The sequence below is a fragment of the Crocuta crocuta genome, unplaced genomic scaffold (genome assembly GCF_008692635.1).
Source record: "Crocuta crocuta isolate KB4526 unplaced genomic scaffold, BGI_CrCroc_1.0 scaffold77, whole genome shotgun sequence".
NCBI classification, from domain to species: Eukaryota; Metazoa; Chordata; class Mammalia; order Carnivora; family Hyaenidae; genus Crocuta; species Crocuta crocuta.
This window is the reverse complement of record NW_027532172.1, coordinates 928,921-940,681: the sequence shown is the minus strand read 5'-3', so window position 1 is coordinate 940,681 and position 11,761 is coordinate 928,921. Positions and strand designations below refer to the sequence as shown.

The window sequence follows — 11,761 nt, the reverse complement described above, 5'->3', positions numbered from 1 at the left end:
CGGCGTTCCAGCACCATCCGGAACCAGCTCTGCAGCAGCCGGATCTTCCGCACGACCTCCCGGTGCAGGGTCTCCTGCAGGGCCTGCCGCTCTGTCTCCTTCAGGAAAACCTGGGGGACGGGGTGGGGGTGGGGCGTGGGCACAAGACGGGTCAGCGCGGCCCCCCCAGCATCCCCGGCCCGGTCGGTCTCCGCACAGGCCACCCCGGAAGCGCGTGAGACCAAGCTGGTGTGCCGATGACCCGACCGAGGGGGGCTTTTCAAATACACGGAGAGAATTCACGGGATGTGAAACAAACCCTCTCAGGGCACACCGTTCAGTGGCATTTCCTACACGTGGGATTACACAGTACACAGGCCTTTGTGTCTGGCTGCTTCTTTCGCTCATAATGTTGTCGAGCTTCATCCCTTTCATAACATGTACGAGGGCCACACTGTATTTCATTATATGCATGGCCCACATGTTTCTGAATCCATTCATTAGCAGATGGACACATGGGTTCTTTCTACCTTCTGGCTATTGTGACTTGTGTCCCTATGGACACGTGTGTATAAGGATTTGTTTGAACACTTTGTTTCCAGGTCTTTTGGGTCCACACCCAGGGACGGAATTACTGGGTTGCGTGGTAACCCTGGGACTGACTTGCTGGGGAGCCGTGATGAAGCCCTAATGTGGGCGGACCTTACCACTGTGGGACAGGGACAGCGGCTGGCGTCACAACATTAAGAAGCAACCAGCAGGTACCTAGAGGTGGTAGACGGAGTCTGGAAGGAGCAGCAAGGAATGAAACCTTCTGCTAGACGTTAAAAGTTAGCAACTGGCCCCTGGACCCCCTGCGGTAGCCCTAGGCTCTGTGTGAGGAAGCAGGAAACAGGGGTGATGCCCGAGCCCCGCCCCCTTAGGTGCCCCCTTTGCCTTCTGGGAAGAAATATGTGCTGGGCCCTAAGAAAGACATTTCGCAAGCAGAGGCCCTTGTCTCTCAGCACGTGGGCCGCGGGAGGACCCCGTGCACGGCGGAAGCCACCCGAGGGGCTGGAGCCCTGACCTTGGTCTTTCCGATCTGGTAGCTCCTCCTGTCTACGTCCATCTTCTCCAGCAGAGCAGCGATGACCTCCCTGCAGGGCTGGGCGTTCTTGGGCAGCAGCACCTGGAACTGCTCCGTGAAATCCTGGGTGACAGCGGCCAGGAGAAGAAAATCTCCGTTGAGTGTGTCCGCCACCAAGAAAGGGTACGATGCCCCAGTGATTCCCAAGTTTCCGGAGCCGGAAGTTGGTTTGACGTGACTGGGCCCGGCCCGGCTAAACTCTCAGACTCTCTGAAACAGCCTAAGGCTTGAGAAAGACCGCCACACACACGGAGCACTGGTGTCCTTCAGCCACTTGGCGAGGGGCTCTTTGGGGCCTACTGGGAGCTGGCACTGCTGGGGGAGGGGCTGGCCAGGAGACAGGGCTGCCTTTGGGGGGCTCTCAGTCTCTGGCTCATCAGAGGGCCGAATCACAGCTGGAGATACACGGCTTGGAAGTAGATGATAGTGTCAAAGTTTTAAGAACCAAGCATTAGTAAAATACACCAGCATTTCCTCTATTTCTGTGATTTTGCTTTTTCTACTTATACAGGGTCAGAGAGATGTTATTTCCCCTGTGCAGATGAGAAAAAGGAGGCATGCCATGATGAAGCTACGTCCCCGAGGCCATATGGGGACAGCTGGGTTGGGGACCAGGTGCCACCAGCTTTAGGCCCAGTGTTCACACACGTGGTGCCAGTTCATGGCACGAGGCAGGGGCTCTCAGCCCAGGCCAGCTGATCACCGGGACGTGTGGTGATGCTGGGGGACATCAGGGTTCTCCCAACTGGGGAGCGGTGGGCGTTACTGGCATTGAACGGGTGCAGGCCAGGGATGCTGCCCCACATCCCATAATGCACAGGGCGGCCCCTGCAGCAAATGACCCTCAGTGTCAGTGGTCCTGCAGATGAGAAACTGCTCTAGCGATTTGGTCTTTGCCAATTCGAGGTTACTAATGATCCTTTGTTGTTTTCTTCTTTCTTTTGTTATTTTTTCTTTTTCTTTTCTTTTTTTTTTTTTTTTAAATGTTTTATTTATTTCTAGGAGAGAGAGAGACAGCGTGAGCAGGGGAGGGTCAGAGAGAGAGGGAGTCACAGACTGAAACAGGCTCCAGGCTCTGAGCTGGCAGTCAGCACAGAGCCCGACGCGGGGCCCGAACCCACGAACCGTGAGATCATGATCTAAGCGAAAGTCGGACGCTTAACCGACTAAGCCACCCAGGCGCCCCATTCTTTTTCTTTTTTTTATGTTTTATTTATTTTTGAGAGAGAGACAGAGTGCAAGCAGGGGAGGGGCAGAGAGAGAGGGAGACACAGAATCCGAAGCAGGCTCCAGGCTCTGAGCTGTCACCACAGATGCGGGGGCTTGAACTCACAAACCGTGAGATCATGACCTGAGCTGAAGTTGGACTCTTAACCGACTGAGCCACCTAGGCGCCCCTCTTTTTCCTTTTTAAAGTTTACTTATTTTAAGAGAGGGAGAGAGCGAGCAAGAGGGAGCGCACATGCATAAACACACATGGGGAAGTGGCAGAGAGGGAGAGAAGCCCAAGCAGGCTCAGGCTCTGCACCCTTAGTGTGGAGCCCAATGCGAGGCTCGAACCCACAAACTGTGAAATCGTGACCTGAGCTGAAGTTGGATGCTTAGCTGACTGAGCCCTCCAGGTGCCTCAGATCCTTTAGTGTTTCTAAAAAGCCCGGGGAGCCATCTATGAAGCCATTGCCTCCTGGAGCTCAGTTTCCTTGTTGGCAAAACAGAACCCAGGACCGCTTGCTGCTGGTTTGACAGAATAAAAGAGATGGGTATAAAAGTGTCTGTTGCAGAAGATGCTCAACAGAGGGCAGGGCGGTGCAGGGCTCAGCTCGTGATTCCCTCCTCCCGGCTTGGCTCTATGCCACTGTGCCCTTCCAGGCTTGGCCTGGGCCCAGCCACCTCTTCCAAGAAAACCTGCTCCCTCTCCCCTCCCCCACCTCCCAAATCACAGAGAGCGACCTGGTATAGAAGCCAAAAGTGCCGGGGGGAGGAGGAGCCCTGGCACAGAGTCACCCCTGGGCTCATGCTCCAGAGAAGCGCTCTGTCTCAGAGAGGGAGGTGGCCCGCCCCCCACCACACCCCACGGCCACGCGCTTGCGGCCCACCTGGAATGTGTACTTGGCGCTGTAGCCCGACCTCCGGATCCGCACCGTCTCCAGCATGCCCGTGTAGCGCAGCTGCTGCAGCACCAGCTCATCATCAAAACACAGCTCCTTCTGCAACGGGGCGTGAGCCCAGAGAACAGGCGCTGTCTGAGGGACGACCGTGCCTCAGCAGCGAGGACGGGGGCCCAGGGCGCACAAGGTCCTGTCAGGCTCCCGGCACGAGAACGGTCTGGGAGCACACACAGGCCCCGGCCGGTGAGGAGTGGCCGGGGCCACCCGGGGGACCCATATGCCCGCGTTCCAGACATTCTTTATGGAACGAAGGGATGGGGCCGTCGGGCAGCGGTGTGTAAGGTACCCCTCTCTTCCGGAAAACCTGCCATCTGAGCTGCTCTATTCCCTGGCGTCTGGGAGACAGATGCCATTTCTCACTGCTCAGTTTAAGGTAATTTGCTGTAAAGAGTTATTTCTGAAGGGCTCCAATCAAAACCCATGTTGAGCTCAGAGTCTGTGCCAGGCACTGGGGTAAATACTCAGGATCTGGCCAACAGGGGCGTGAGGTCTGAAGGAGGGAGCCAGGCGCATATGCGAATGGGGCAGACGCCGCCTGGGCCCCCCTGGGAAGTGTCTAGCAGGAGAGGGGGCCCTGGGCCAAGTCCTGAGGAAGGGATGGGCAGGGGGAGGAGGGCGGGGAGCAGCTGGGTGAAGGCCCAAGGGAGGACTCCAGGTCCCGGCCCAGGAGGATAGAAGCTCAAGCACCTGGTAGGGAGAAGCTGGGTTCTGGATGTTGGTGGAGCAGCCCAGGAACAGGGGAGAGTCAGGGAAATGGGAGGGGTAGAGATAAAGGGGTGCGCCCAGATCCTGAGTGGTCCCCAGCCAAGTTCCCAAGGGAGCAAATGGCCAGCGGACCCTTGGGGCAAAGGCCTGGTAGCGAGGGCTGAGCCCACCTCTAGGGCCCCCACTGGTGCTCCACTGAGTCTCTCCGGAAACTTTCAGATCAAATGAACAGCAGGCTTTCTGCTTCTGCTGTGTGACCTCAGCCCCTCCTTCTGGTACGTTTTCTGCCCTGGCTGAGCTGGGGGTGTGCTGCAGAGCATGCTTGAGCTGTCCCTTGCGGAGCAAACCTCTGGGGCCCCTCCACATTCCAGGTGATGCCCTTGCTTCTGGCTGGCCGCCTGGCTGCCCTCGGCAGGCTATTTACCGTTCCTGGGACCCGGGTGCACACTTGGTTCCTTGAGGCCTTTCCTGGTGCCCAAGCGGCCACAGCAGCACAGGAATCCCCCCCGCTGAGCCGCCAGACCTTGGCTGTCACTTCCCCAAGACAAGAGCCACTCACCTTCTCGGCATTGGAGCGGATGCAGCGGATAAAGAAGGGTTCTGCCTTCCCCAGTGTCTCTAGGAGCTTGTTAAGGGACGTCTGGGGAAAGAGGGACAAGGTCTTGAGCTGGGACCCCCCCAACCCCCGAGGCCTGCTGCTCAGTGGGGGGGGGACCCAGGTCACTTGCTGGCATCAGCATTGATGCAGGACACGGGTAGCTGGACATTCTGACTGGAGGCTGCACTACCTCTGGGAGCCCCAAAGAGAGCTGTAGGGTCCCCAGAGCTGACAGCTGTCATCTTCCCAGCGTCTCTTAGCTCTTTGTCTCAGCGGGGATGTTGGGGGTAGTGGGCCCGGATGAACTCCTTCTGGGGATTTAAAATGCTAGACAGCCTCAGAAAGAAACACAGATATAGGGACTTTGGTCTTTGGCCTGCTGTTTACAAGAAGGATTTGCAGGAGCTCCCAGGTAAGATAATTCAGCAAAAAAAGCCAAGGTGAGCACAGAAGACTCAGCTTAAGAGAAAAGGGACAAAAAAGCTGATGGTGAGGGTCAGCAGCAGCTATTGAGCGCCCTTTAAAAAAAAAAGCCTCTGAGCTTCCTGGCAGCCGAGGAAAAAAGGGAAACATGCTGTCACATCACAATTCAGTGGTTGCCTCAACGTGCTAACCTGTTATTTTGACTCAAGGGTTCAAAACAGGGGCGGTTCTGCCCCACCTCCAGAGCATGGGGCCACACCTGGGAATGCTTTTGGTTGTCACAACTGGAAGATGCTATAGGGCATCCCATCATGCACGGGATGGCTCCCACCACGGAGAATGATCCAGCCCCAAATGTCCAACGATGCTGAGGTCAGGAGGCCCTGGGGTCTTCAGTGCCCACCCAAGTCATGAGAGCCCCGGGTTGAGTTTGGCGCCCCCCGCCCCCGGGCCCCTCTAGGCCGCCCACCTGAAACTGGGCGCTGATGCTAGGCGGCTTCTTCTTCTTGTGCAGGTGCAGCAGGGACTTGGTGGTGCGATCGTGCAGAGTCATGCTGATGATGAGCTTCAGCGACTTGGAGTCCAGCAGGTTCTAGGACAGACACATGGGGTCCGGCCTGCCCTCCTGGGGTCCCCGTGGGCACCGGGGAGCGTCAGAGCTGCCCCGGAACCAGAACTGTNTGGCGGGCGGGGGGGGGAGGCCCGTGGGCCTGGGGGCGAGCCTGGGACGGGGCCTGGGCTGTGGCCTGCACCCGGCGCCGGCTCTGGGAGGGCTGATTACAGCCTCTTCTGCAGCCCGAGTGCCCGGAGGCCAGGGGCTCCTGTAAAGCTCCGAGGCTGACAGGTCCCCTGCACTTCCGCACGAGCTCGCTGGCTGTCCCCCCACGTGTGCCACCCGCAGTAGCGGCTGAGAAGAGGAGCCAGCACTGTCCCATCTTATGGCCGCACCGAGAGGTTTTTCTCACTTTTGCGGACTTCCTAGTCCATCCACACACTGTGTGCGGAGAGTAGACGGGGGGCTGGGTGCACTGCGGGTAGGGCCAGCTACTGGGGTCCCGGCTGCTGGCAGCGTGCGGATGCCCCCTTCCTGGTGGGGTCTCCCTGGCCGAAGGGCGTCCTCTCCCAGAAAGGGCTGGGAGGTGCCGCACCCCATCACACCCTCCGGAAGTGGCTGGTAGCTAAAGGCCCCCGAAGTGGGGGTAGGACCCAAGGGTCCCATTGCCTCTGGGGAGGAAACGCTCTGTGGTGCTGTTCACACTCCTGGGCTGCTGTGGGATGAGGCTGAGCCCACCTCCTTGCTCAGTCCTCCCCCTGCCCCAGCCTGCAGGGTTCTCCCCTCCACACACTTGTGCAAATACCCCCATCACGTGCCCAGCTTCCCGGGAACCCAACGACAGCTGCAANCGAGATGGGCAAAGGCAAGGAGGCGGCCTCAGCCGGTGTCGCGAGTGTTTACCTTTGGAATGAGCTGCTTTTGTTTGATACCTTTACTTTTCCTGTCAAAATATTAAAAATGTTTTTGTGAACAGAGGGAACACGGTGTGCACGGATCCGGGTTAGTTGAGCAAGCTGCGCCTTGCAGGTTAGAGGGAGCGGAGCGAGAGCAGAGGAAGCAGAGTCGGGGAGGCACAAGTGCAACGAGGCGCCGCCTCCCCCAGGCCCGGCAGCCCCTCCGTGCGCATGCGTGGGCTACTTCTGTTGCTGTCCGTGAGCTTCACAGGGCCAGCGGCGGCCCTTGAGCTGGCAGGGGCATCTAGCGGGGGGCCACTCGGATGTCCGAGGAGCAAGACAGGCCGGTGGCCATCGGCGGGACAGAACGTGCGTCTATACAGTGCCAGCTACAGATCTCAAAAAATGACAGCAGACTGCCCCAAGCAGAGCCTTGAGGACCCTGCATGGTTCTGACACCTGCCAGGTGTCCTGGCTCTATTCACTACCTGTTGGGAAATGCCAAGGGGCCCACAGAGCCCCTTCGGGACCCCCTGGCAGGTGGGGGTGGGGTGGGGTGTCTGCTCTGCAAAGGACAGAGATGGAGCTTGGGTAGGAGTAATTTCAGATTCACACTGGTGCAAAGGAGAAAACAGAAGCCAATCTCTGGGGCACGAGAAAGGGAATGGTACGGCCCTCATTCTCAGGCACTTTATGGAAAATCTGCAGATGAAAGTAAAATTTAAGACTTGCAACCGTGGCTCGTTTAGGAGCCCGGCCGAGCACCCGGCGCCCCACAGATGGGCATGGTGCCTGGCTGTGAGGTTCTATGTGCGCCCTGTCCCGCCTGAATCCCTCACAATGAAAATGGACTTGAAAACCGGTTCCCTTGTGGGCAGGGGCTTTGCTCTCAGCCGGCGCGAGCCCTGAGTGGCGATGGGCGTCCCACCAGCCGAGGCAGCCGCCCGCCAGGTGCTCTGGGAGTTGCGACCCTTGCTTGGTACATGGAGGCCAAGAGCTCGGAGCATTCAGGCCACACGGGGAGTTAGCGAGAGGGAGGCTACGCCCGGGCTCTTCCCGCCACATCACACTGCTGTCCACCCAGGGCAGGGCCACGGATGTGCCTGACGTTGGATGCTCTACTTCCGACAGCTTCTTTATAAGCGTGTGGCGGCAGGAAGTGGGGGAAGGCAAGGCTTGCTCTGCGCATTTGGGGGCCGAAAAAGAGACGCTTTGTGGAAAGGGCGTTCTTGCGAAGCTGTGCTGGGTGCTGGGGCACGAGCATGACGAGGGCCACTTAGCAAAAGCTGGCGTATGGACGGGACCACAAGACAGCGCGTTTGTAGCGGCCGACTTGGCATGACGGGAAGCCCGCGGGCCGGGATGCCNAGCCTTGGGGGGACTCACAGGATGAAGGTGCGGGATTTCTGGAGCCGACTGAGGGACTGGAGGAGCCTACGGGGGTCCTCACCCTGCCAGGGCAGCCCTTTGATGGTCTTGATGATTTCGTCATGCAAATCACTGGGGGGGGGAAGGGTGCAGTGACAGGGAGAAGACTGAGTTAGAGCAGCAGCCCCGCCACCTTGGGGTCCCCGGCGCGGTCGGGACCGTCCCCAGGCCACTGGAGCCGAAACATGCAACTGGCGAGCGTGTGCGCCGCTGTCTCTGCATCCTGAACTGGGAAGGGGTGGGGGTGGGGGGTTTGGCCAAGTGCGGCTGACCACCCCGCAGAGGCTCCCCCTTCTCTGGGAGGGCCAGGGCCGCTTTGGGCAGAATGGGTTTTGCAACCTGGCATCTCAGATCCCTGCAAAACGCCTCACATACAACAGGCTTCTGGAATCTAACAAGGCATCAAGGGCGATTGAAAAGAGAAGACCGGAGGGTGCCTTGTGGGAGGCGGCCCCTCAGTTTTTCTGGGTGATTCTGTGGCCACACGTCAACCTCCTTGTCGGCTTCAAGAAAGGCCTCAGGAAGAATGGACCAGAGTTCACACCGTGGTTTTCAGCCAGGGGCAAGCTACCCTCCAGGCAGTGTTGGGGGGCGAGGCCGTTGTGGCTGTGGTGACTGGGCCAGGTGCTGGCATCTGGCCAGGATGCTGCTCGACCCCCTACAGTGCAAGGGACTGTTCTACCACAGAGAGCGCCCAGCCCAGCGGTGAGGGTGGGAAACCCCGGGTTGAAGGAGATCTTCACCCCAGAGAATTCAATCTTATTCACTTTTGCTCAATTCCTGCAGGTTCAGGGCTGAGCCATACGTTCTAAGCCCACACTCTGGCACCGACGCGTGAGAACCAGAACGGATCAGAGATGAAAATCATATGCTCTGACACTGAGAGTCACGAAGGAGGTCTACATGACAAACGTCCTTATGGGATTTCTGGAAATGAGGTGTGTCTGTGGGGGGGACTGTGGGAAGAGTTGGTTTCTTTTCGAAAATTCCTCCTTCCAGTTCTTTCAAGTACATGTTTAAGCTCTGGGCAGTTGACCTGGAAAGGCCCCGATCGGCAGCCCCATCTGTGTTCCATGCACCATGCCCGGGGCCTGCACGGCCGCACTTACCTCTGCTCCCTCGCCCTCCAGGGAGGCACAGAGCAAATATAACACAGGGGTCACATTTCACCTCCACACCCTGCGTGGTCAGCGCAGCGGCCAGAGCTCGGGACAAGGCCTGTGGCTTCAGCCCCCACTCCCCTCCCTGCCCCCCTCCCCCCGCCAAATCTGGCTACAGTGCCCCCAGCAGATTCCCGCTCCTGGCCCTGGACGCCACGCTGAGCGCCTGGGGACAGCGGCTCCTCTCGGTGTGCCTCCCTGGTTTCGGGTTCGAAGGCCCTTGCTTCTACTTACTTCTTGCTTTCATAGAAAGCAATGATGTCCTCAAAAGCGTTAATATCGAACTCCTCAGAGCCGTCAAATGAGAAATCTAGCATAGAGCAGCTGAAAGGGAGAATCTGTATAAACTAAACACGCTCCTGCTGTGGGGACCCGCAGCCTAGGGGCCAGGTCCTGCGGAGACCAGCTCCACTTCGGCGAACGTGGGTCTGGGGCCACGTTCAGTCTTCGCGGGGCGGTGGGGTGGGTGTGCAGAAAACACACAAAGAGAGGTGTTCGTTTTTCTCTCGCCCCCTTTTGAGTGAAAAAGTGGATTTCAAACTGTACCTTGTTAATAAAAGCAGGAAAATGACACTCAGTGCTTTCGGACAAATGACTTAACGGTCACTTACCTAGGTGCTAGTGCTCTACCTCCACACACACCACACACACATTATTATGAGTCTCTTGAAGGAGTTTTGTTTTTTTTTTTTTTTTTTTACGAAGGGCTCAAAAATAAAATGATCTTTTCAAGTTCAAAATATTTATGAGCTTGCTCCTTGGGTATTTGTGAGTATTGAGAAAGAAATTGGGGACTTGCTGTCGCAGGGCCTTTGCGTGTGTTGCCCACGCGGCTAGCACACCCTGCCTGCCTCGTCTGGCTCAACTGGTCCCTTCTCAGTACAGCCTGCCTGGCTCTCTCGAGATACCAGAAGTGTCCCTCCCCTGGCTTTGTCACTGCCTTGGACGTGTGTCCAGTATGGCCGTTTTTAACCCCACCTTCCTGAGAATACAGGCTGCTCACTTCTATATTCAGTGCAAACTGGGGTATGGGTGTGGAAGGCCCTCAGTCATTGCTGTGTGGCCACTGGACGCCTGCATTACTTTGTGTGCAACAGGGCACACGGTGTTTTGGATGGCAAAGGAAGTAACTCGGCCTATCTGCTTTAGGGATGCCCCGGCCAGCCTTGGGCAGGGAGTGCCCTTCAATCAAGCGTGTTGCCTGTGCGACCAGCAGCTCCTCAGCCCCACCCGCCAATGGTCACGACCGGCCATGAAAAGAATCCTTTGTAAAGCGAGCCGAGCGACGTCTCCCTAAAGCAGACGATGCACGGAGGCCCGCCCTTCTGTGTGTGGAAAAGCGGCAACCAGATGCCATTTGTTTCTGGGCCTTTTTGATCCAGTGGCTGCTGAGGTCCTTATTGAGGTCACCCCCGACCTGAGCTGAGGGTATAGGGTTTCTCGCATTGTTCTAAGCGATACTGCTACGTGCTAGCTTCGGTTTGGACAAATCAAGGTCTGGCTCACCGGTACAGTTTTTCCGACGGGGTGCTGGGTCCTCTCAGCAGCTCTCCCTGGTGACTGTGGGTGCCAGGACTGCCCAGACCTGCTGGGGACACGGAGGAGATAGGCCTGGAGGCGGGGCTTGCCTGGGGCCTTGAAGGCCTTTGTCTTTTTCACAAAGGCTTTGATCCTGACTTCAGTCGATATAAAAAAACATGGGCTCCTGGTTGGCTCGGTCAGAAGGGTGTGCACTCCTGATCCTGGGCTTGAGTTCGAGCCCTGCACTGGGGGTAGTGATTACTTAAAAATAAAATCTTAAAAAAGAAAAACAAAAAACCCAAAAACCAAAAATAGTCTGACACTCAAATATGGGCAGATAGGGAACTATCAAGTGTTTGATCACCACAAATAGCACTATTTATTCCTTTTTCTTGTTAATGTTTTTTATTTATTTTTGAGAGAGTGCAAGTGAGAGAAGGGCAGAGAGAGAAGGGGGAACAGAGGATCTGAAGCAGGCTTGGCACTGTCAGCACAAAGCCTGACGCGGGGCTCGAGCCCACGAACCACGAGATCGTGATCTGAGCTGAAGTCGGAGGCTCAACTGGCTGAGCCGCCCAGGCGCCCCTATTCCTACTTCTCATAAAAGGCTTGATCCTCTCGATCCTCCTTCTAATCAAGGCCCTTTGTAAAATGGAACCCTGTGGCTGGTGTCTGGGCCCAGGCTCCCCGGGAGAGCCACTCAGCCGCTCTGGGCCTTGGGTCGTCCTTACGGAAAAGCAGGAAAGTGCCTTCCTGCCTTGTGAGGATGATGAGGCTGAATCATACACCCCAGTATGGAATTTCTGTTTGGGACAATCAGAGTCCTGGAGCAACAGAGGTGGTGGTCACACAATGTGGTGAGTGCGCCAAATGCCACACAACCATACACTTTAAAATGGACTGAGTATCCCCCTCTTGACGGTGACAGGTGGGTCCCTCCTACCTGCGGCCTTCTCAGCCCTCTCGGCCCGCAGGCGCCCGGCCTCCCGGAGCACAGCCATGGCCCGGATGGCGGCCCGGAGCACGGCCCAGCGGAACACGGCCACGGGGTCCATGCCGATGAGCTCCCGCACGTACGAGCTGTCGCTGCCTCGCAGGAGGGCCACGATGTCTGGCCGCATGTAGTCCATGTTCTTTTCCCGGAAGTCCTGGTGGGGGATGGAGGTGTGTGGTCACTTCCCAGAGATGGGAGGTGGGGGTGGCC

The 11,761-nt window shown here is 57.5% G+C and overlaps 1 protein-coding gene across 1 annotated transcript in view; it reads right to left on the bottom strand.

Moving 5' to 3' along the window:
- The window catches only part of MYO9B (myosin IXB), a 66,574-nt gene that overhangs the window by 15,240 nt on the left and 39,573 nt on the right, over nt 1-11,761 (bottom strand). Inside the window, exons 13-21 of the mRNA XM_077776977.1 lie at nt 11,501-11,705; nt 10,543-10,621; nt 7,835-7,948; nt 6,456-6,495; nt 5,469-5,591; nt 4,538-4,618; nt 3,202-3,312; nt 1,046-1,168; nt 1-110 (exon numbers count right to left, since the gene is read on the bottom strand). The exon at nt 1-110 is cut by the window's left edge and continues 5 nt beyond it. Of these exons, the coding sequence (XP_077633103.1) occupies nt 1-110; nt 1,046-1,168; nt 3,202-3,312; nt 4,538-4,618; nt 5,469-5,591; nt 6,456-6,495; nt 7,835-7,948; nt 10,543-10,621; nt 11,501-11,705 (986 nt within the window). The remainder of the gene's footprint in view (nt 111-1,045; nt 1,169-3,201; nt 3,313-4,537; nt 4,619-5,468; nt 5,592-6,455; nt 6,496-7,834; nt 7,949-10,542; nt 10,622-11,500; nt 11,706-11,761) is intronic.